This window comes from Aquarana catesbeiana, linkage group LG10 (genome assembly GCF_042186555.1).
Source record: "Aquarana catesbeiana isolate 2022-GZ linkage group LG10, ASM4218655v1, whole genome shotgun sequence".
NCBI lineage: Eukaryota > Metazoa > Chordata > Amphibia > Anura > Ranidae > Aquarana > Aquarana catesbeiana.
The window spans coordinates 23,763,039-23,787,155 of record NC_133333.1 but is presented as its reverse complement, the minus strand read 5'-3'; the positions used below and the strand labels follow the sequence as shown (position 1 = coordinate 23,787,155).

The 24,117-nt window shown below is 44.4% G+C and overlaps 1 protein-coding gene across 1 annotated transcript in view; it reads right to left on the bottom strand.

Annotated features, from left to right (window-relative positions):
* The window catches only part of LOC141110460 (sialoadhesin-like), a 72,968-nt gene extending 62,885 nt beyond the window's left edge, over window positions 1-10,083 (bottom strand). The window contains exons 1-2 of the mRNA XM_073601814.1: window positions 10,034-10,083; window positions 6,551-6,928 (exon numbers count right to left, since the gene is read on the bottom strand). Coding sequence (XP_073457915.1) covers window positions 6,551-6,928; window positions 10,034-10,049 — 394 coding nt within the window. The 5' untranslated portion in view covers window positions 10,050-10,083. The remainder of the gene's footprint in view (window positions 1-6,550; window positions 6,929-10,033) is intronic.
* Window positions 10,084-24,117: the final 14,034 nt, after the last annotated feature.

Below are 24,117 nucleotides of genomic sequence, written 5' to 3'. Positions count from 1 at the left end.
ACATATGACGCCAGACCGCCGCTTGTGTTCGCCTTAGCGCGAGAGCAGGGGGCGACAGGGGTGCTTTTTTTTTTTTTTTTTTTTTTTCTTTATTATTTTTTTGCTTTTTTAATCTTACTTTTAAACTGTTCCTTTCATATTTTTTTTTTTAATCATTTTTATTGTTATCTCGGGGAATGTAAATATCCCCTATGATAGCAATAGGTAGTGACAGGTACTCTTTTTTGAAAAAATTGTGGTCTATTAGACCCTAGATCTCTCCTCTGCCCTCAAAGCATCTGACCACACCAAGATCGGTGTGATAAAATGCTTCCCCAATTTCCCAATGGCGCTATTTACATCCGGCGAAATCTAAGTCATGAAATACTCGTAGCTTCCGGTTTCTTAGGCCATAGAGATGTTTGGAGCCACTCTGGTCTCTGATCAGCTCTATGGTCAGCTGGCTGAATCACCGGCTGCATTCTCAGGTTCCCTGTTGAGACAGGAGAGCCAGAGAAAAACACGGAAGACGGTGGGGGTGGGGGGGGCATTCCCTCCCACGGCTTGTAAAGGCAGTCTAGAGGCTAATTAGCCGCTAGGATTGCTTTTACATGAAAGCCGACCGCTGGCTGAAAAGAATGATACCAAGATGATACCTAAACCTGCAGGCATCATTCTGGTATAACCACTCAAAGTCGTGAATGGCGTACCTGAAGACAAAAAAATGGTTAACAATGGTTAACAATAAAGCACAGTAAACAGTAAAGTATAAATAATTACACACCTGAAAAACAAACATGATAAAACATAATAACAATAACAATAACAATAAAACATTGCAGAATAGAATACAGTAAAAAAGAGCAGAACAATAGAGAGAGAGAATAGAGAGAGAGAGAACAATAAAACGACAACTATTTTTTTTTTTATTTCATATTTTTTTTTTTTTTTTACACTTTTTTTGTAACTAACTTTTATAACGGTAACCGGTTCCAGGTTCGGGTCTCTCAAAATGCGATGGCATCTTGGGAGACCCTGTGAAAGTGTGCCTAGTCTGTGCAACGCTGTACTCTACGCTAATACTCAACTAGTGAATGGTAGCGTTCAAAACATTCACCAATGCAAAGACCAGGATTGTCAGGACAGGAGGGACAATAATAGCGGGTGTCACGCCTATATCCGCGCTTGCTGCAGACACAACATCTTTTTTGGGGGGGTTCGTTGGGTAGGGGTACTCGGGAGGACATAAAGAAAATGCCTCTCATGCAGCCGACTGCATTTGGTTGGGGATGTGAATGGGGGAAGTATGGGCGCTGCAGAAGCGGTGGGTTCCCAATTAGGATTGGCGAATGCAGCAGGAAGGGCATTATGGGCACGACGGGCCTGTGTTTGTCTTTTTGGTGGCAGCGGGACACTACTTGTGCTTGCCACCTCACCAGCTTGAACTGCACTTATGGGACTCGCCACGTCACCACGTGTTACTGCAGTGCTGGTTTGACTACGACCGGGGTGTACTAGGCTGCTGGTGCTTGCCAGTTCCCCAAAACGCTACCAAAAAACTGTTAGCGATCGCAGGGATCAGGCCTGACTCTGCGAACGCTGCAGTTATGTGTTTAGTGTTTTGTAAGTGACAGTGATCGATCGATACTGCACTTGGGTGGGCTGGGCCGGGCGGAGGGGCAAAACGCAGGTGCTAGCAGGTATCTGGGCTGATCCCACTAACACTGCGTTTTTGGGAACCCTAAACTGCTGGTGACGCTAGTATAGATCTGATCGGATCAGATATTGATGCGATCAGATACTATACCACTAAGGGAGGTGTACGGTGCGTGCGTGGGTGTTAGCGGTACTGGCGCTAACCTGACGCTGCCTGGGGCTGGTGCTTGCCAGTTCACCAAAACGCTACAAAAAAAACTGTTAGCGATCGCAGGGATCAGGCCTGACTCTGTGAACGCTGCAGTTATGCGTTTAGTGTTCTGTAAGTGACAGTGATCGATCGATACTGCACTTGGGTGCGCTGGGCTGGGCCGGGCGGAGGGGCAAAACGCAGGTACTAGCAGGTATCTGGGCTGATCCCGCTAACACTGCGTTTTTGGGAACCCTAAACTGCTGGTGACGCTAGTATAGATCTGATCGGATCAGATATTGATCCGTACAGATATTATACCACTAAGGGAGGCGTATGCTGCGTGCGTGGGTGTTAGCGGTACTGGCGCTAACCTGACGCTGCCTGGGGCTGGTGCTTGCCAGTTCACCAAAATGCTACCAAAAAAACTGTTAGCGATCGCAGGGATCAGGCCTGACTCTGCGAACGCTGCAGTTATGCGTTTAGTGCCTTGTAAGTGACAGTGATCGATCGATACTGCACTTGGGTGGGCTGGGCGGAGGGGCAAAACGCAGGTGCTAGCAGGTATCTGGGCTGATCCCGCTAACACTGCGTTTTTGGGAACCCTAAACTGCTGGGGACGCTAGTATAGATCTGATCGGATCAGATATTGATCCGATCAGATACTATACCACTAAGGGAGGCGCATGCTGTGTGCGTGGGTGTTAGCGGTACTGGCGCTAATCTGACGCTGCCTGGGGCGACGCATATCACCGCCGGGCGATCAGGGGGCTAAACCTTTATTCGGTAATAAACGGCGGGTGCCCTGACACTATAAAAAAAAAAAAAACTAACCAGCGTCAACCGTAACGGTTATACGGTGATCAGTGGTGAAAGGGTTAACTAGGGGGCAATCAAGGGGTTAAAACATTTATTAGGTGGTATATGGGGGTCCCTGACGCTATAAAACGCTGACGGCGAACCTAAATATTTACCTCACTAACTAGCGTCACCAGTGACACTAATACAGCGATCAGAAAAATGATCGCTTAGCGACACTGGTGACAGGGGGTGATCAAGGGGTTAAAACTTTATTAGGGGGGGTTAGGGGGGTACCCTAGACCTACAGGGGGGTAACAGTAACTGTGCTAACACAGTAACTGTCACAAACTGACACAGCAGTAATCAGAAAAAAAAAAAAAAAACTGCTGGTGTCAGTTTGTGACAGGGGGGGGTGATTGGGGGGGGATCGGGGGGCGATCGGGGGGGGGATCGGGGTGTAATGTGTGCCTGGCATGTTCTACTGTGTGTGTGTGTGTTGGTGCACTCACTCACATGTCGTCTCTCCTCGGGCCGGAACGGAAACTACCGACCCGAGGGGAGATGACATCACTTCCTTTGCTGCTGTTTAGCATACAGCAGCAAAGGAGTGTTCCCATTGGCCGGCGGCGATCGCGAGGGGGGGGGCACGAACGGATGGCCTCCCCCTCATCTCTGATCGCCGGGGAACAGAACAGGACCGCCTCGGGCGGCGGGGGGGGGTCCGATCGGACCCCCCACCCGCGGAAGGCAAATCACGTACCCTGTACGTGATTTTGCCTGTCCGTGCCGCCTTGCCGACGTACATCGGCGTGAGGCGGTCGTCAAGTGGTTAAGGTGAAAAACCTTCTGTGCTGCAGCTCCCCCCGCCCCACCAGACCCCACTTGTTCTTACCTGAGCCCAATCCGATCCAGCAATGTGCACGAGTGCAGCGGCTCCAGCCGCTGTCGCTCTCCTCTTTGGACAGATTCACAGCAGCAGGAGCCATTGGCTTCCGCTGTTGTCAATTAAAATCTGTGACACAGGAGTGGGGGGCAGGGCCGAGTCCTGCTGTCTGTGTCAACCAATGCAGCAGCGGGACCTCGGGAGTGAGCCTCCATGGGTGCCCCGATGGAAAGCAGCTTTCTGTGGGGGCACCTGATGAAAAGGAGGGTCCAGGAGCTCCAAAAGAAGAGGATAGGGCCTGCTCTGTGCAAAACCATTGCACAGAGCAGGTACGCATTTGTGTTTTTTATTTTTAATTAAACATTTTACAACCACTTTAAAGCGGAGGTCCGTCCAAAAAAATAAAAAATAAAAACCAGCAGCTACACATACTGCAGCTGCTGGCTTTTAACAATAGGACACTTACCTGTCCTGGAGTCCAGCGATGTCGGCACTGCAGCTGATGTTTTACGCCGGGAACCCTACTGCACATGCGCGAGGCCCCGCTCTTCTCTCCTACTGGCCCAGCGACAGGGAAAGGAGGAGGGAGCAGGAGGAAGCCCCGCGGTGATGTCCCGGGCCAGGGCCTGAACTCCCAGAAGTGGGAACAGGATACCTGTCACTTTTGGGTGGAACTTCGCTTTAAGTAGATGCAAAGGATACATAAAACAAGTGGCCCAATGACATCCTCTGGCATTGATCAGTCTTATGATTCAGTTTTTTTAAAATCACTTAAACACCTTTTATTTAATGCTTTTTACGCAGATCATGTGGATCTGGATTTTGCTAAAGCATTTGATACAGTTCCCCATAAACGTTTACTGTACAAAATAAGGTGCGTTGGCATGGACCATAGGGTGAGTACATGGATTGAAAACTGGCTACAAGGGCGTGTTCAGAGGGTGGTGATAAATGGGGAGTACTCAGAATGGTCAGGGGTGGGTAGTGGGGTTCCCCAGGGTTCTGTGCTGGGACCAATCCTATTTAATTTGTTTATAAACGACCTGGAGGATGGGATAAACAGTTCAATCTCTGTATTTGCAGACGATACTAAGCTAAGCAGGGCAATAACTTCTCCGCAGGATGTGGAAATCTTGCAAAAAGACCTGAACAAATTAATGGGGTGGGCGACTACATGGCAAATGAGGTTCAATGTAGAAAAATGTAAAATAATGCATTTGGGTGGCAAAAATATGAATGCAATCTATACACTGGGGGGAGAACGTCTGGGGGAATCTAGGATGGAAAAGGACTTGGGGGTCCTAGTAGATGATAGGCTCAGCAATGGCATGCAATGCCAAGCTGCTGCTAATAAAGCAAACAGAATATTGGCATTAAAAGGGGGATCAACTCCAGAGATAAAACGATAATTCTCCCGCTCTACAAGACTCTGGTCCGGCCGCACCTGGAGTATGCTGTCCAGTTCTGGGCACCAGTCCTCAGTAAGGGATGTACTGGAAATGGAGCGAGTACAAAGAAGGGCAACAAAGCTAATAAAGGGTCTGGAGGATCTTAGTTATGAGGAAAGGTTGCGAGCACTGAACTTATTCTCTCTGGAGAAGAGACGCTTGAGAGGGGATATGATTTCAATTTACAAATACTGTACTGGTGACCCCACAATAGGGATAAAACTTTTTCGCAGAAGAGAGTTTAATAAGACTTGTGGCCACTCATTACAATTAGAAGAAAAGAGGTTTAACCTTAAACTACGTAGAGGGTTCTTTACTGTAAGAGCGGCAAGGATGTGGAATTCCCTTCCACAGGCGGTGGTCTCAGCAGGGAGCATTGATAGCTTCAAGGAACTATTAGATAACCACCTGAATGACCACAACATACAGGGATATGTAATGAAATACTGACACATAATCACACACATAGGTTGGACTTGATGGACTTGTGTCTTTTTTCAACCTCACCTACTATGTAACTATGTGACCGCTAATCTTCCTTTCTCATTGGGTGGTCAGCATAAACTGTCAGGAGGTGACATCACAGTAGGAAGTGATGTACTGTATGAAGCAAGGCATAAGAATTATTCAAAATAGATAGAGCTGCCCAGTTCTTACATAAATTCATCTGACACATGCACTTTAACTCAATCAACAAGATTTGCATCAAATAAATGAACTGATGTAACAAAAAGTCTCAAGTGCACTATATAAACAAGTGATAGTAGTGACCTAAAAAATATTATCCCAGTGGGGTGAGATCAATATATGCATAGTCCTCTCAAGTGGTGTGTACTCCTTTTTCTGTGGGGGGTGAATCCTGTGCTTCCACCAAACAACACCTCAGTGCTCACAGAACTCTCACCTTACCCCCTACTGGTGACGGCATGTGCCGTGTGCACACCAGGATTCGGGTAAGCAGCCTCGCATCTTTCCCCCTTGTAACATTTACATATTGCTGAATTGTATTTTTGTTGTATGTGATTGACTATATTGTCATTGATCTTGTGTCGATTAAATTACATATGTTTTCCTGATGAAGCGGCCCAGTCCGCGAAACTAGTTGAAATGCTGTCCATGACCAAGTCACCTATGTTTTTAATCTGTTACTGACATTTCCTGTCATGTATTATGTATTAATAAACTTTTTCTATTTTTTATTCGATTGTTTATATACTTAATTGTATGCCCTTCTGTATTGTTCCCGAGATAGTCCACTTGCCCCCCCCATCCTTTCCCTTGGGGAGTCCTGGTTGGGGACCAGACTCCCAAACCCCTTATTTCATTACTCCCATATAACAAGAGCCTGGAAAGTAAGATTCCCGCTATATGGTCTGATCTGGTCTGGCCTCCCTTTAGGTTTACCTGTTGGATACTTGGCTAGAGGGGCTTTAGGACCTTCTAAGGTTTTGCTGGTCTCATGTATCCATATGTAAGGATAAAACAAACTTGCAATATCTTATGTTTTTCTTTTTATGGGTTTGGATGCTTTAAGAAGGACCTGTGGAGAAGTTTTCTCTGTTGCAGTCAGCAAAAAACATGCAAATTACTTACCAGATACTGCGATGGTTAATGTTTTGGACATCCACCTAAAAGCTTTATTCTTAGTCAACAGCCTCAGATTGTAAGTGCCTTCATCCTCTTTCTGAATATTTCTTATTACTATGGTGCAGTCCGTGTCTGACTTTCCTACATACTGCACTCGTCTAGCAAACAAAGGGTCCACGTCATTCTCATCCTTGCTGTTGTAGACAGTCGTCCCATTAAAATCCTTAGTAATAATATCATATGTTGAGTTGAAGTACCATAGAAATTTGTCAAAGTCGTCTTTTGGTTTGTACTTGCATGGTAGCATCGCACATGAGCCTTTCCAGACCTCAACTCTATCCAGGAGTTCCACATAGTCATCTTTAAGTGTTCCATTGAAACAACCTGCAACAAGCACAGATATCATGAGTTTTATTCAAATTCTTATTCCAACTCCTTTACTCTGCAGATTTTTGTATTCTCCATCTTTGTTTTCTCCATTATGAGTATAGTTTTTGGTATAAGTGGTTTAATGTGTCATTAAAGTGGTTGTACACCCTGTACAACCTCTTTTACCTACAGGTAAGCCTATATTAATATCTCCTAAACCTCCACATTTTAGGAGATATTTAAAAAAAGCCATGCGCTGATGACCACTTTAGAAAGGGCAGATCATGCTGTTTCTAAAAGGGGTCATGCCGTGACTGCACGGGAGTGACGTCATGCGACTCCGGCCAGTCACAGAGCCGGAGATCGCGGCCCCGGAAGGAAGAGGGGTGAAGATGGACGCTCGCTGATAGTGGGGACAGCGATGACATTGTAGGCTTCGGTTTCAGGTAAGTGACACATAATGGGCTACTATGCCCATTATGCTTTACCTTTGCAGGGAAATAAAGAGGAAGTAAAACCCACCAGGGTTTACTTCCTCTTTAAACCCACATCATTAAAAACTATCAATCATTGGTGTACTACATGCTGTTTATACTCACTATGAGATTTTCTGTATTCAAAAAAAAAAAAAACTGGTTGATCCTGCTGCTCTCTGTCTCCCCCTTCTGTCCACGTCCCCACTGCAGTTGGGGATTTTGCAGAGCAGTTTTGCCAGCTCTGCACATGCTCATTTTTCAGTGTATTTTCTACCCTAAGCATTTCCTCCCTATCGCATCTGACTATAGAGTTGCACAGCTAAACGCAATAGGGTGGGATATTACATGTAGATTGATGGAGGCTTCACCTCCCTGTTATTCTAAGACACAGGCTGCAGGGGCTGGAGGGGTGTGACACAGCCTATGACTGGCAGAAATCCACCCACACCATATTATTTCCAAGAAATAATAAAGATTTCAAATATTTATTTGTGTGACAATTTAAAACAGTTTATTGTCCTTAGGCCTGTAGAAGGAGCTGTAGCTCCCAGCGCGTAGCCTCTTTTTCCTAGCCGTTCTTCTCTTGGTGTGTCCCTGCTCCTGGTGATGTCATCGTTAAAATCACTGCTCCTATAAAAACAATCTTTTAAAAAAAAACGTTTTACATTGATACATGTCCCCCAGGGCAGTTCGCGGGCCCCCATACTCTTTTTTTTTTTTTTTTATGGCCAATACCTTGCATATAAGTCTTCAAAATGGGGACTTGGGTTTGGGTCAAAACTTTTGTGATGTTCGAGAGTGCCGTGGACAGAACCAGGGGGGGGGGGGGGAGGGGTTCTATTAGTAGGCCTGAATACTGTCACGAGTGGAGGTCACCTGCTTCCGTTCTCCCAGAAGTACTGGGTATTATTTTGGCTTGCTGAGACAGCGTAAGGAGTGTCAGTGTAGCAGACGGCTTCTACAAACATTTGTGAAAGAAAGGGTCACTTTCAGGAGCTCAGTGAATTCATGCGTGGTACTGTGATAGGTTGCCACCTGTGCAATAAGTCCATCTGTAACATTTCCTTGCTACTACGATTAACTGTTAGTGGTATTATAACAAAGTGGAAGCAACTGAGAACAACAGCAACTCAGCTACAAAATGGTAGGCCGGGTAAAATGACAGAGCGGGGTCAGCGCATGATGGAGCTCACAGTGCGCAGAAGTCACCAACTGTCTGCAGAGTCAATAGCTACAGACCTCCAAACTTCAAGTGATCTTCAGATTAGCACAACAACAGTGAGTAGAGAGCTTCATGGAATTGTTTTCCATGGCCGAGCAGCTGCATCCAAGCCTTACATCACCAAGTGCAATGCAAAGCGTCGGATGCAGTGGTGTAAAGCATGCCGCCACTGGACTCTAGAGCAGTGGAGACGTGTTCTCTGGAGTGACAAATCACACTTGTCTGTCTGGTAATCCAATGGACATGTCTGGGTTTGGAGAACGGTACTTGCCTGACCGCATTGTGCCAAGTGTAAAGTTTGGCGGAGGAGGGAATGTGGTGTGGGGTGGTTCTTCAGGGGTTGGGTTTGGCCCCTTAGTTCCAGTGAAAGGAACTCTTAAGGCATTAGTATACCAAGGCATTTTGGACAATTTCATGCTGCCAATTTTGTGGGAACATTTTGGGGATGGCCCCTTCCTGTTCCAACATGACTGCGCACCAGTGCACAAAGCAAGATCCATAAAGACATGGATGAGCGAGTTTGGGGTGGAGGAACTTGACTGGCCTACACAGAGTTCTGACCTCAACCCAATTGAACACCTTTAAAATAGAGCGGAGACAGCGAACCAGGCCTTCTCGTCCAACATCAGTGCCTGACCTCCCAAATGCGCTTCTGAAAGAATGGTCAAACATTCCCATAGACTCCTAAACCTTGTGGACAGCCTTCCCAGAAGAGTTGAAGCTGTTATAGTTGCAAAGGGTGGGCCAACTCAATATTGAACCCTATGGACTAAGACTGGGATGTCATAAAAGTTCATGTGCGTGTAATGGCAGGTGTCCCAAAATATTTGGTAATATAGTGTACAGGATATCTTATACAAGGGGGCTCTTTTAATCTGAAATTCATGGCAAAACAAGTTAGAACCTCCGTCAGGTTTTTATTTCTTGTGATCCCGATGTACATGAAGCCTATTATAAGAGATCTCCTCGCCAGTGCCCAGAGAACGGGGGCAGGCATGTGTGCACTACTACAGAAGTGTAAGTTGCAGTGGAAGGAAGGACGCCCTGAATTGTGGTGTTGGCCTCAGCCGCCACTCTGGCTATGCCCACTGACCGGTTTCTCTCTGCCCACCATGGCTTGGTCACAGAGGTGTGTGGCCAGAGCGATGGATGAAGCCAACACCGCAATTCAGGTTTTTATTTCCATTTGGGTTTTTATTGGGGAGATTTCCTTTTATATCCTTTGTGGTCACTGGGACAGGAACATTGGGGGGATCAGATATAAAAAAAGTATGATGTGAATTAAGCTCAGCACAATGCATATACACTATATAAACAAAAAATACAGTAAATAAGGAACTGCATTTCAATAAAAACGGCACCTGATTCTCTCTGCACTTGTATTAGGTAATTTACACCACTGAGTGCTTTGCTTTCACTTACCTTTTAGAAATAACATTAAGAGTCCACAAATCCATATGATCTTCACCCCCATCTTCATAAACCTGAAAGAGAAATTCAGCTATCAATGTGTGCTCGAAAAAGGAACTACTTGTGTTGTCTTCAGCCACCGGTTGGATTGAAACCAGCACTCCCCAGCTGTCATTTTCCTGTAAACATTTAAATTGGATGGTGGCTTGGGGGAACATGGAGCTTTTCTAGGGGACACTTGGAGAAGAGAGGCCCACATGATGTGGATTTGAAAGCAGTGGGTGTAAATACATGATTTATATGAAAAGGTTTCTTAATATAACCAGACAGTAAGAAAGGGTAACATGGCAACTAGAGATCAGTGAACTTATCACAAGTTCAATTGACTGTGGCTTGGCCAAACTTTTTCAAAGTTTGCAAACCGAAAGTCCTATTGACAATGGGCATCCAAACCTTGCTCAAAGTGTGAAGTACAGAGCAGCAAATGATACAGAACTATGTACAATGGTCTAGGAAGCACCTAACACACTTCCTTTAAAAAGTGAATTGGATACTAAGCTAGAAGGTTGGGACCTGGTGGTATCGACGGTCAAGCTAAGGGGCTGACAGAACAGCAGAAGCAGACAGAAGATAGAAACAGCCTTATGAAGCATCCAGTGGCGTAACTACCAGGGTCACAAAGGTTACATTTGTGACTAGGGTTTGGTGTTCTGCCATGTGGGGGGGGGGGGCAAGACAGCAGGAAAAGGGTCTGCTGTGGGACTGTAAGGCTTGGTGCACACTGCTGCAAACCCAAAATCATGCAACTTGCTTGCAACCTAATTTCCTTGCATCTTGCTTGCTACTCCCCTGTGACTTCCTTGCCACTTGCTTGCAATTTTTTTGATTTAAACGGTTTTATTATTATACAGGATTTATATAGCGCCAACAGTTTGCGCAGCGCTTTACAACATGAGGGCAGACAGTACAGTTACAATACAAATCAATACTGGAGGGATCAGAGGGCCCTGCTCGTTAGAGCTTACAATCTAGAAGGGAGGGTCAAGTGGAAACAAAAGGTAATAACTGTGGGGGGTGAGCTGATGGAAAAAAATGAAAATACAGTTCTTAGGTGTGGGTAGGGTGGGCTTCTCTGAAGAGAAGGGTTTTCAGGGATTGTCTAAAAGCTAATAGAGTAGGAGATAGAGTGTGAAATCCAGGTCTTTAAAAGATTTAAAGAGTAAAGGAAGGAAGGGCCCCCAAGACCAGAGAAAAGTGCCGGGACGGATGGAAAGTGCCCTGGCGGTAGGGGGGGGGGCACCTCATGGTTTCTTGCATTGAGGCTCTAGTTACTCCTCTGGAAGTAGCCTTTGGTCCCTTTCTCCCAGATAGATGTCTTTTGATAATTTGAACTGCCACATATATTTTTGACCCCACGTATTTAATTCACCGTTTTTTGCATCTGTCCCCCACCGTCTCTAACACTGAGAACACCGCTGATCGCTCGGTTCTCAGAGCTCCGTGAGCAGAGAGCCGGTGACTGTCAGTCATCGGCTCTCTGCTCTGCCCAGCCTCGCTCACTGGATTGCTGGGCTGTGGAGGGAGTGGCCGGGTCAGGGTCTTAGCGGCTCGCTGAGCCAGGTGCTGGTCCAGGCATGTGGGTGGATCATGACCATATGGATCTTTTCTGAGCCTTATTTGAGCCTGTTAGCTCTGTGACGTCAGCCAACAGCAGGCTTCAGCCCGCTGCCTGCTGAAAATGGGTTACAGGAGTGCAGAACGAACTGCAGCCCTATGCCATGGAGATGTCCATATGCTCCTCTTCCTGCTGTATAGAATAAGCAGGAATACTTAGACAAACCAAATCTTCATTATTGAAATATTGGCCCCTGGGGTAACCCTAAACTGCTTTATCTGCACCAGAGAGTTGCATTAAGTTCTTAAATGTGGGGTTAAGTATTTTTCTTTTTTTTTGCCTACATACTCATTCTAATAGGTGTCCCTCATTCCCATCTCAAAAGGTTGGGAGGTTTGCTATTATCTTGAATTATAGTTGTGCAAACGCTGTACCTACTGTATGTACTCCTGTACCTTGAGCCTCATGTCTGCAATGTGAGATCAAAGGCACTGCTGCTTCTACATGCTAGCAACCATAACCCCGGTATCCTCTTCTTCGGCCGGCGGTCCGGTTTCCGATAATGGTGGTCTTTTTGGTGGATTCGCCGCGAGATCACTTTTATCGGCGGCAGGAGAGGGCCCCCCCCTCCTCCCGCCACGCTCCGGTGCCCTCCGACGCTTACTGGAGCCATCAGCAGAGGCGATCGGATGCTGTCCCTTGTGTGACATGGAGACGAGTGAGGGGAAGATGGCCCGCATCCGTCTCCATATCATTGCAGGGTGGAAGCGACGTCAAAACGCCACTTCCACCCATAGCTTTTAAAGGGCCATTTTTATTTATTTTTTTTTAAATGACAGCATTTTTTTATCATTATTTTTTTTTTATTGCATTTTAGTGTAAATATGAGATCTGAGGGCTTTTTGACCCTAGATCTCATGTTTAAGAGGACCTGTCATGCTTTTTTTCTATTACAAGGGATGTTTACATTCCTTGTAATAGGAATAAAAGTGACACAATTAAAAAAAAAAAAAAAAAAGAACAGTGTAAAAAAAAAAAAGGAAAAACAAAAAAGAAAAAAAAGCCAAGCTCGTGCGCAGAAGCGAATGCATACGTGAGTAGCCAAGCCATGTTACGTCACTGCCACATGACTTTTTCAAGGTTCCTTCAAGTCACGTGGCAGTGACGTAACATGTAGGAGGAACCCTTGGAAGTCCCCAGCATTTGCAGTGTGTGAGATAGCAGCAGCGGTGAATGAAGCATCTCACCGCTGTGCTCCGGTTTTTGCAGCTGATCAATAAAAGCGATCCCTACTAGGAGGTTATGTGAGTGGAACAACCCTATCTGTTAGATAGCATTAAATCAGTGGTTGATCTCTGCGCAATAGACTTTTAATTTCTCTTTTCACATGCCCGCAATCTGAGTGGAGGAGCGATTTAAGAAGAAGTGAAAAAAGGAAAGTAACACATTTTGTTTTCACTTAGTTTATATATTTTGTTTCAATTTCACATTATATCTGACACTGAGGTGTTTGGTTACATAATACTATTGTATTGTTCACAGTTCACAGGAAGGATTTTTTAGATAAAAGAAGGATTTCTTGCACATTTTTTGGCACACTTATATTTTATTTATTTTATTTGTGGAAGTTCAAGCAGCACAGCTTATTATATTTAATCAGACATATGCCATGTATTTAGTATGAATAGTAGATATGTTGAAGAGCACATGCACATTTGAGCAGTTTTATTATTAATGCATTTTATGACTTAATTATATGCAGTATGGTGGGATTAGATTGATTAATCTATTCATTTATATATTTATTTATTTATTTCAAATCAGTTTTGAAAGAATTTGTAGATTAAGATTATTGGGAGGTGTTTTTTAGTAGTTTTTTAGTAGTTTATTTTCTCCTTTCACTATTTTAATGGGCAGATGAGGTTAATATAAGCGCAACTGACCACTTTATTATTTATTGACTTATCACTCATTTAGTTGCAGCTATATTATTTGATCATCTCATCTTAACCATTCGGTTTCCATATCAGTATTTTAGTAGTAACTTTTAACCACGTCAGCGCTTGAGCCTTTTTATATACATACATGAGCAGCGCCCGCATATGAAAACGGTGTTCAAATTACACATGTGAGGTGTCGCCGCGATTGGTAGAACGAGAGCAATAATTCTAGCCCTAGACCCCTTCTGCAACTCAAAACATGCAACCTACAGAATTTTTTAGTCGCCTATGGAGATTTTTAAGGGTAAAAGTTTGTCGCCCTTCCACGAGCGGGCGCAATTTTGAAGCATGACATGTTGGGTATCAATTTACTCAGCGTAACATTATCTTTTACAATATTAAAAAAAAAAAATTGGGCTAACTTTACTGTTGTCTTACTTTTTAATTAAAAAAAAAGTGTATTTTTTCCAAAATACGGTGTGACAGAAAGTATTACAACGACCGCCATTTTATTCTCTAGGGTGTTAGGAAAAAAAATGTATAATGTTTGGGGGTTCTAAGTACTTTTCTAGCAAAAAAAAACCTGTTTTTAAGTTGTAAACAACAAATCTCAAAAAGAGGCTCGGTCCTTAAGTGGTTAAAGGGGGATCTGTGATGTAAAGGGAGACTGTGGACACTGATATAAAGGGGGATCTCTGGTGCCAAAACAAGGTTGGGGCCGCTGCTCTATAACATTCAATAATCATCAAATTTGTATCTGTCTGCAATTTAAATTTGTGTGTATCACAAAACAAAAAAGGATTGCTAAAAACATAAACCTTGGCCAGTTACTTTGATAGCAAACCGGATCTTCTGCTCTTCCTCTGCTAGATGTCAGATAAAATATATTACGGGAAGGAAGATGGTACTTGTCTGATTGTAATTGTACACTTGGCTCAGTCTTTATTATTTGTTCAGAAGCAGCTTTCTGTTGTATGTAATGGGTCAGGGGCCAGTGATGTGATTTTTTTATATTGAAAAAACAGCCAAGTGTACTTACAGATGTACTTCTGCGCTTCTGGCATTTTGGTGCTACAAGTGATATTAACCACTTCCTATCCGGTCCAATTCTGGCACATCGCTACTACTACTGTAAAAATTGTCTTTTTTAATTTTTTTTTTTTTATAGAAAATTACTCAGAACCCCCAAACATTATATATGTTTTTTTTTTTTTTTTTTTTTTTTTTTTTAGCAGAGACCCTAAGGAATAAAATGGCATTCGTTGCAACTTTTTACGTCTCAAGGTATTTGCGCAGGGTTTTTTCAAACTCATTTTTTTGGAAAAAAAAACAGTTTTAGGAATTAAAAAAAGAAAAACAGTAAAGTTAGCCCAATTTTTTTGTATAATGTGAAAGATGATGTTACGCTGTATAAATAGATACCTAACATGTCACGCTTTAACATTGCGCACACTCGTAGAACGGCACCAAACTTTGATACTTAAAAAATCTTCATAGGCAATGCTTTAAATTTTTTTTACAGGTTACCTTTTTAGAGTTACAGAGGAGTTCTTGGGCTAGAATTGTTGCTTTTGCTCTAACGCACGTGACAATACCTCATGTGTGTGAATTGAACGCCGTTCACATATGTGGCTGTGATTAACGTATGCGTTTGCTTCTGTGCGCGAGCATGCGGGGACGGGGCACTTTAAATTTTTTTTTTTTATTCTTTATTTTACTTTTTTTTTTTTTTTCATTTTTACACTTTCTCTTTAAAAAAATATTTTTTGATCACTTTTATTTCTATTACAAGGAATGTAAACATCCCCTGTAATAGGAATAGTGCCTGACAGGTCCTCTTTATGGAGCGATGTGGGGTCTAAAAGACCCCACATCTCTCCTCCAGGCTGGAAAGGCTGAGATGGAAAAAAAAAAATAAACTCTCTCAACCTTTCCAGCCGTCCTCGGCTTTGTTTACTTCCGCCAGCCCGGATGTGACATCATAACATCGCGCCCGGGCTTCCGAGGGTCATAGAGATGACTGGGGACCATTTGGTCATCGAAAATCGCTATGCTCAACTTCTGGCAGCGAACAAATTGTTCTCCAACTCACCAATTGCAGATGGCGGGAAGCACCAGAGGGCGGCGGGAAGGGGTGTCATCTTCTGCCCCCTCCCTCCACTTGTAAGAACGATCATGCCGCCGAACTGCATATCGCTATTCTCACACTGATTCTCCTCCCAGCCAATCAGGAAGCAGGTAGTGAGATCCGTTTCCCGATTGGCCAAAAGGAGAAGCGACCTTATTGGTCAAGGGGGAGGAGGAGGAGTGAGGAGATGCACGGCTGGGGGAGAAGCAAGGGGAAGACCAACGGACCCAACAGCCGCCACTTCATGGATGGCTCACCATCCAGCATCCGTCTCAGCCATCCAGCACTCCTTGGTTCGAGGAGGGGAGATCGGGGTCTGGGCAGGACAGAGGTAAGGAGGCCTTTCCCGCGGTGGTGGGGTGTTCCCTGCATTATTGTCCATCCCCCACCAAGGGGGGGGTGGCATTGGTTTGCCGCCCCCCCCCTACCCACATTATCGAGCACCACCTGCCACGAAGGGGTCATCTGCGTAACTTTGAAACGTTGCACTCTCCTGTTTTGTGATGTGATCATACTTCAATAAAGCTGTTTGGAAAACTTGAAGATCCATGGTGTGCTGGCAAATATCTACATCTTGCCCAGCACAGTCCCAAAGCAAGACATAGCAAAAATCCTTTGTCCCCTACCATCACCCCCAAGTTCACACCACCGAGCCACAGTACTTTTATAGTGCAGCGTGGTGCAAGATAATCCACCTAATCGCAACAAGCCAAAAGTACAGCCCTAAACTTTTGAATTTCGAAAACTTTCAAAAACTTTTTAAATTTTGATCTATGCATGGACAGCCTTACTGTACTGTACCTGCAGAGGAGCAGCTTTGTCTAAACAAAGAAAACAATATACAGTGGCAAAAATAATTGTTAGATCCCCTGCAGATTTTGTAAGTTTGCCCGCTTGCAAAGAAATGAAGGGTCTATCATTTTTATCATAGATGTATTTTAAATGATAGAGACAGAATATCAACCAAAAAAATCCAGAAAAAACACATCATACAAATGTTATAAATTGAGTTGCAGTTCAGTGAGTAAAATAAGTATTTAGTCCCCTTCCGACAAACAATAATTCTGGCTTCCACAGACTGTAGGTGCTCATGTGGTACACAGATTAGTCCTGCCAGTTTAAGAAGGTGCTCCATATGACAACTCGTTATGTGTATAAAAGACACCTGTCCACAGAATCTCTTTCTTTCATTCAAACCTCACCATCACGGACAAGACCAAAGAGCTGTCAAAAGACGACAGGGACAAGATTGTAGACCTGCACAAGGCTGGAATGGGCTACAAGACCATCAGCAAGAAGCTTGGTGAGAAGGCGACAACTGTTGAAATGATTATTCACAAATGGAGGAAATACAGAATAACGATCAATCGCCCTCGGTCTGAAGCTCCATGCATGGTTTTACCTCATGGGGTGAGGATGATCATGAGAAAAGTGAGGGATCAGCCCAGAACTACACGGGAGGAACTAGTGAATGACCTCAAGGCAGTTGGGACCACAGTCACCAAACAAACCATTGTTAACACAATACGTCTTCATGGACTGAAATCCTGCAGCACCCTCAAGGTCCCCCTCCTCAAGAAGGCACATGTACAGGCCTGTCTGAAGTTTGCCAATGAACATCTTAATAATTCAGAGAAGGATTAGGAGAAAGTGCTGTGGTCAGATGAGACCAAAATTGAGCTTTAATTTGACTCACCGTGTTTGGAGGAAGAAAAATGCTGACACTGACCCTAAGAACACAATACCTACAGTCAACCATGGAGGTGGAAACATTGTGCTTTGGGGCTGTTTCTCTGCTAAAGGTACAGGCCGATTTTGCCGAATTGAGGGACCAATGGACAGGGCCATGTATTGTAAAATCTTGGATGAGAACCCTCTTCCCTCAGCCAGAGCACCTTGAAGATGGATTGGAGATGGGTCTTCCAGCATGACAATGACCCAAAATATACTGCACAGGCAACAAAGGAGTAGCTCAAGAAGAAGTACATTAAGGTCATGGAATGGCCTAACCAGTCTCCAGACCTTAATCCTGTAGAGAATTTATGGAGCGAGCTGAAACTTTGAGTTGCCAAGCGACAGCCAAGAAACCTTAACCACTTTCCCCCCTTCCTGCCCAGGCCAATTTTCAGCTTTCAGCGCTGTCACTTTTTAAATGACAATTGCACGGTCATGCTACACTGTACCCAAACAACGTTTTTATCATTTTGTTCCCACAAATAAAGCTTTGTTTTGGTGGCATTTGATCACCTCTGCGGTTTTTATTTTTTGCTAAACAAAAAAAAAAAGCTGATTGAATAAAAAAAAAAAAAAAAAAAAAAAAGTTTTTCTTTGTTTCTGTTATAAAAGTACGCTTTCTCCTTAACTGATGGGCACTGATGAGGCTGCACTGACAGGCACTAATAAGGCAGCACCAATGAGGTGGCACTGATGGGCACTGATGATGGGCACTGATAGGCGGCACTGATGGGCATTCAAAGGTGACACTGGTGGACACTGATGGGCAATGATAGGCGACACTGATGGGCACTGATAGGCGGCACTGATGGGCATTCAAAGGTGGCACTGGTGGACACTGATGGGCACTGATAGGCAGCACTGATGGGCATTCAAAGGTGGAACTGGTGGACGCTGATGGGCAATGATAGGCGACACTGATGGGCACTGATAGGTGGCACTGATGGGCACTGATAGGCGGCACTGGTGGGCACTGATAGGCACTGATGGGTGGCACTGATAGATGGAACTGATAGGCATCACTGATGGCACTGGCAGGCATTGCTGATGGGCACTTATTGGCATATCCCTGGTGGTCCAGGGTGGCATACCTGGTGGGCGTCCTTTGTGGGCTTCCCTGGTGGTCCTGGGCAGGCATCCGCGGGGAGGCTGCACTGATAAACAATCAGCACAGACCCCCCTGTCAGGAGAGCAGCTGATCGGCTCTCATCTACTCGTGTCTGTCAGACGTGAGTGAGGAAAAGCCGATAAACGGCTCTTCCTGTTTACACTGTGATCAGCCGTGATTGGACACGGCTGATCACATGATAAAGAGCCTCCGTAAAGCGCTCATATGACGCCCAGTCAGGATAACTGAACCACCGCCCGGCCGTCATTCTGCTATAGGCCGGGCGGGAAGTGGTTAAGGATTTAGAGAAGATCTGTAAAAAAGAGTGGACCAAAATCCCCCCTGAGATGTGTTCAGTGGCGGAATTACCAGGGTCGCAACAGTTGCACTTGCGACTGGGCCCTGGCAAATCCCGCCACTGTAAGGGCGCCCCACGACTGCACGAAAGACTTCCGGTCCGGCACCTGGCGTAGCAACTGCTGGTTCTCTCACCTCCAATGGCTCCAGTGATTGGCTCGCAGCGTGTGCGGGGTGTTTCTGTTCCTACACGCTGCGATTACACTGTAAGGCAGGGATATGCAATTAGCGGACCTCCAGCTGTTGCAAAACTACAAGTCCCATGAGGCATAGCAAGACTCTGACAGCCACAAGCATGACACCCAGAGGCAGAGACATGATGGAACTTGTAGTTTTGCAACAGCTGGAGGTCCACTAATTGCAGATCCCTGCTGTAAAGCATCTCTCTCTCTCCCCCCTTCCTCCCCCCTCCTGCCCACCTCACACTAACACACAGGCTGAAGTCCCCTCCCTCTTTTCCTCGGCACGGATGTCAGAGACAGGAGAAGGAGGGGGAGGAGAATGGACACAGCAATCAGCATCAACAGAACGGGTGCTGATCTGATGTTTGTACTGAATCTTAATGCTTGGCACTTGCAGGGGAAGGAGACAGTGTTGCCAACCCCCCCCCCCCCCCGAAGTAAATTTTACTGGCAGGACCCCAAAATTTACAAACGCCGCCAATTTTTTTTTTTTTTTTTTTTTTTTTTTACTGGCAAAAATCATGAAATTTACTGACAGAGCCACATTTTTTACTGGTACTGCAAAAAAGTACCTACAATGCCTGTTTTCAGGCTAAACAGTGCAAATATCAATATTTAAACTAAACTATAAACATATAGCTAGTGCTATTAGCAATGTGTTTAAGTTAAACAAAAGTCAAAAAACATATTTCTTCATTTACACGGTACAGGGGGTCAGAGGCTGTGCGGACATGGTACAGGGGGTCAGAGGCTGTGAGGAAAAAATGGCACCAGGCGGCAAAATTACATCACTGCGTATGCGCTTGCCCAAGCATGTACGAGTTCTCCCGAGCTCGGCAGGCTTCGGAACGGCGCATGCGCAGTAGCGATGTCGGCCTGCAGCCATCTTTTTTACGGGCACCGCTGCCCGTAACGGACATTTATGGGCGCCCTGAAAATGGGGTGTAATTTACGGGCTGCCCGTAAATTAACGGACAGTTGGCAACACTGGAAGGAGCCAGTAAAGGGGAATCAGAGAAGGGGGCAAGTTGTCAAAGAAGAATACATGCAGTGATTTAGGGGGATAAGAGGATGCTTTATGTGTTAGGGGGCACTTTGGGGGGGAGGAGAAAACTTGTGATTAGGGGAGGTCAGATTTTGTAATTAACCCCCCTTCCAGCACAATTTCTCTCCCCTCCCAAAGTGCCCCCTAACACATAAAGCATCCTCTTATCCCCCCAAATCACTGCATGTATTCTTCTTTGACAACTTGCCCCCTTCCCCTCTTCTTAAAAGACAAACTGGCTGCTATTGAGGGGACAATCATGGGGTCTGGGATCCTGGGCACCTTGCTAGAGATTCAGGGCAATTGCAGTGCCGAATCGCAAAAAGTGCTCTGGTCAGGAAGGGCGTAAATTCTTCCGGGGGGGCTGAAGCGGTTAAGTTGACACCCATTACAGAACGCTATGGCAGTGCATTTTGAATGCAGTGTGGGAAATGCACACAAAACGCAGGTTTTCCCCTCACAACATTCTGGTATAAACAGACCCTTAATCCGGATACACAGGATTTCATTTGTATCTCAGGAAGGTCCCACCAAAACCAGGACAGTTGGGAAGTATGGAATTGTATTAGAAGGGGAGATGATTTGTGATTTGGGGGGGGTTTGTACTGAGAAGGGGGATTTGGGTAGTAGGATTTGTTACAGAATTGGGAGAGTACTTATGCTGGCATAGGAGAAAGGGGAGAATGGGGGGGGGGGAGCGGATTTGACCGAGGATGAGGGGGGGGTTCTGATGGAAGGGAGGACCTGGAGGAGAGGATCTGTGCTAGAGGTGGGGGGAGAGGATTTTTGCTGAGAGGGGGATTGAGTGGGGATGGATTTGTCCTGGGGGGATTTGAAGAGACGTCCTTCACATTGCACCCCATCACAAACACAGGCATAATGTGAAGGAGGTCCCAGCACAGCTGTGGATAGTAGGGGTGGTGGGGTTGCATTGTGGAGGGGTGGACGGTGGAGTGGAAGAGCATCAAAAAAACTAAATGCACATTCGCCTGTGTAGACAAAAATTCTTGCACCGGCTCTTCTGTTACTGATAACCGCCTCCTGACTTGCCCCCCCCCCCAACCGCTGCTAACCCAATGCTGCCAGCCTGACATTCCAACCTCCATCAGTGTCCCCAATGTGAGCCGCTTGCTGTCAGAGCTTTCCTCCTGCACCACTGCAGCTCATATTCCTGGGGTTGGCAATAGGTATGTTGGTTCTCCTGTCATGGGTGATCTGCTCAGGGTCCGCTCACTGAGCCTGTCAGTAACACCCTGTTTAAAAGCCTTGCGGATGCTGGGAGTGCAGGTCTTACATGCCCGTAAAATCTATCACATTTATGGCAGTACCTAAATGCAGGTGGAACACCGTGGCGGAACTACCGGGGTCACAAAGGTTGAACTTGGGACTGGACCCTGGTGTTCTACCACCATGATGGCAGAAAGGAGGCTGCTATGAGACCCTAATAAAGGGCCCCACAATGAGAGTAAAGGGATCCAGGCCCGGGGATCAGAGGTCAAGAGGGCCCTTCATGGTTTCTTGCACCGGGCCCTTGAAAGTTGTAGCTACGCCTCTGGATGTGTTCAAACCTGGTCACCAACTACAAGAACCGTCTGACCTCTGTGCTTGCCAACAAGGGTTTCTCCACCAAGTACTAAGTCATGTTTTGCTTGGGGGTCAAATACTTATTTTACTCACTGAACTGCATCTCAATTTAGAACATTTGTATGATGTGTTTTTTCTGGATTTTTGGTTGATATTCTGTCTCTATTATTTCAAATACACCTATGATAAAAATTTATAGACCCTTCATTTCCTTGTAAGTGGGCAAACTGCAGGGGATCAAATCATTATTTCCCCCAATGTATATATTATTAACATAAATCTACAATTGGGACTTTTCAGGTACCGCAATGATTTACATTTCAGATATCTCCTTATCTTTACAAAACTATTTGAAAACATACGACTTTAACTAAATTTGTATGAATGGAGACATATTACAAAGACATAATTAGATCTAAATTGCAAATCAATGAAGTGCCTGATCCATATTTGTGACTATAGGTATGTGGAGCAATGATTATAGTGCTGGTCCAGACACAAAAAAACAAAAAAAAAATATAGAAAAATAAAATATATTAACCACTTGCCGGCCGTCTCACGCCAATATACCTCGGCAAAGTGGCACGTTCCCGCAAAACGACGTATAGGTAAGTCTTCCCCTTTAAGAGCCGCCGGAGGCTGCACGCCGGCCACCCGCGACCGCGGGCACAAGAGCCAAAATGAGGATCTGTGTGTATAAACACACAAATCCCTGTTCTGTCAGGGGAAAGGAGACAGATCGTTTGTTACTATAAATAGGAACAGCGACATGTCTCCTCTCCCAGTCAGTATCCCCCCCACAGTTAGAAACACTAACCAGGGAACACATTTAACCCCTTGATCGCCCCCTAGTGTTAACCCCTTCCCTGCCAATTACATTTACACAGTAATCAGTGCATTTTTATAGCACTGATTGCTGTGTAAATGTCAATGTCCCAAAAATGTGTCAAAAGTGTCTGATCTGTCCGCCGCAATGTCGCAGTACCGCTAAAAAAATCGCAGATCACCACCATTACTAGTAAAAAAAAAAAAATTATTCTAAAAATGCCATAAATCTTTTCCATAGTTTGTAAACACTATAACATTTGCGCAAACCAATCAATATACGCTTATTGCGATTTTTTTTTTTTTTTTTACCACAAATATGTAGAAGAATATATATTGGCCTAAACTGTAGAAGAAATTTGTTTTTTAAAAACATTTTTGGGGATATTTATTATAGTAAAAAGTAAAAAAATAATAATAAAAATGCCATAAATCTTTTCCATAGTTTGTAAACGCAAAAACTTTTCCGCAAACCAATCAATATATGCTTATTGCGATTTTTTTTTTTTTTTACCACAAATATGTAGAAGTAAAGCGCTGCGTAAATTGACGGCGCTATATAAGTAACTGAAATAAATAAATACAAAGAATATATATTGGCCTAAACTGCAGAAGAAATTTGTTTTTTAAAAACATTTTTGGGGATATTTTATTATAGCAAAAAGTAAAAAATATTGTTTTTTTTTTTTTTTTTTCAAAATTGGTGCCCTTTTATTGTTTATAGCGCAAAAATATAAACCGCAGAGGTGATCAAATACCACCAAAAGAAAGCTCTATTTGTGGGGAGAAAAAGGACTTACATTTTGTTTGGGTACAACGTCGCACGACCGTGCAATTTTCAGTTAAATCGACGCAGTGCCGTATCGCAAAAGATGGCCTGGTCATTAAACAGGAAAATCTTCCAGTCTGTAAGTGGTCAAACGGACTATTCTATTTAATATTTGATATTATTTTTTGCAATAACGCAATCACCACCAGAGCATTATCAATACATTTTCAATCAGTTTTACAGAGTAAGAAAACAATGTATATACTGCTATAGGATAAATATTGGATTTACTAAAACACCTTGGAATGTTTTATAAAATGTCCTAATTCCAAAGCAACCAATCAGAATTTTACTTTCTATGTTATCACTGCTCCTAACTAAGGAAAGCTTCCTTCCTATTGGTTGCTATGCCTCTCCTGCACTTTGCACATCATCATTATTTCTAACATGAGAAAAACCTCATCTATCATCCAAGAAAATTCTGTAAATCTTAATTGCTTTACCTGATTTCCTGAACTTTTTGGAAGCTCCACTACAGCAATTCCGGCAATTGACTGCCTCTTCTTCAAGGAGCTCAGCCACAATACTTGTGTGATGTTGGAACCAAGAGAGCATTACATTAAGTGCCCACCCTCTGAGTTTCCTGTCTTTGCAGTTCTATAATAAAAAGTGAGACAGATTTTTTTTTTTTTTTTTTATGTATGCTTATTCAAGCAATAGAAAATCAGTGGTTGTGATTGTTAAGTGTTTGTTAAGTGAGGCCCGGAAAGAAAAGAAAAAGAAGAAGGTAGTGCAGGGCCGGGCGTGAC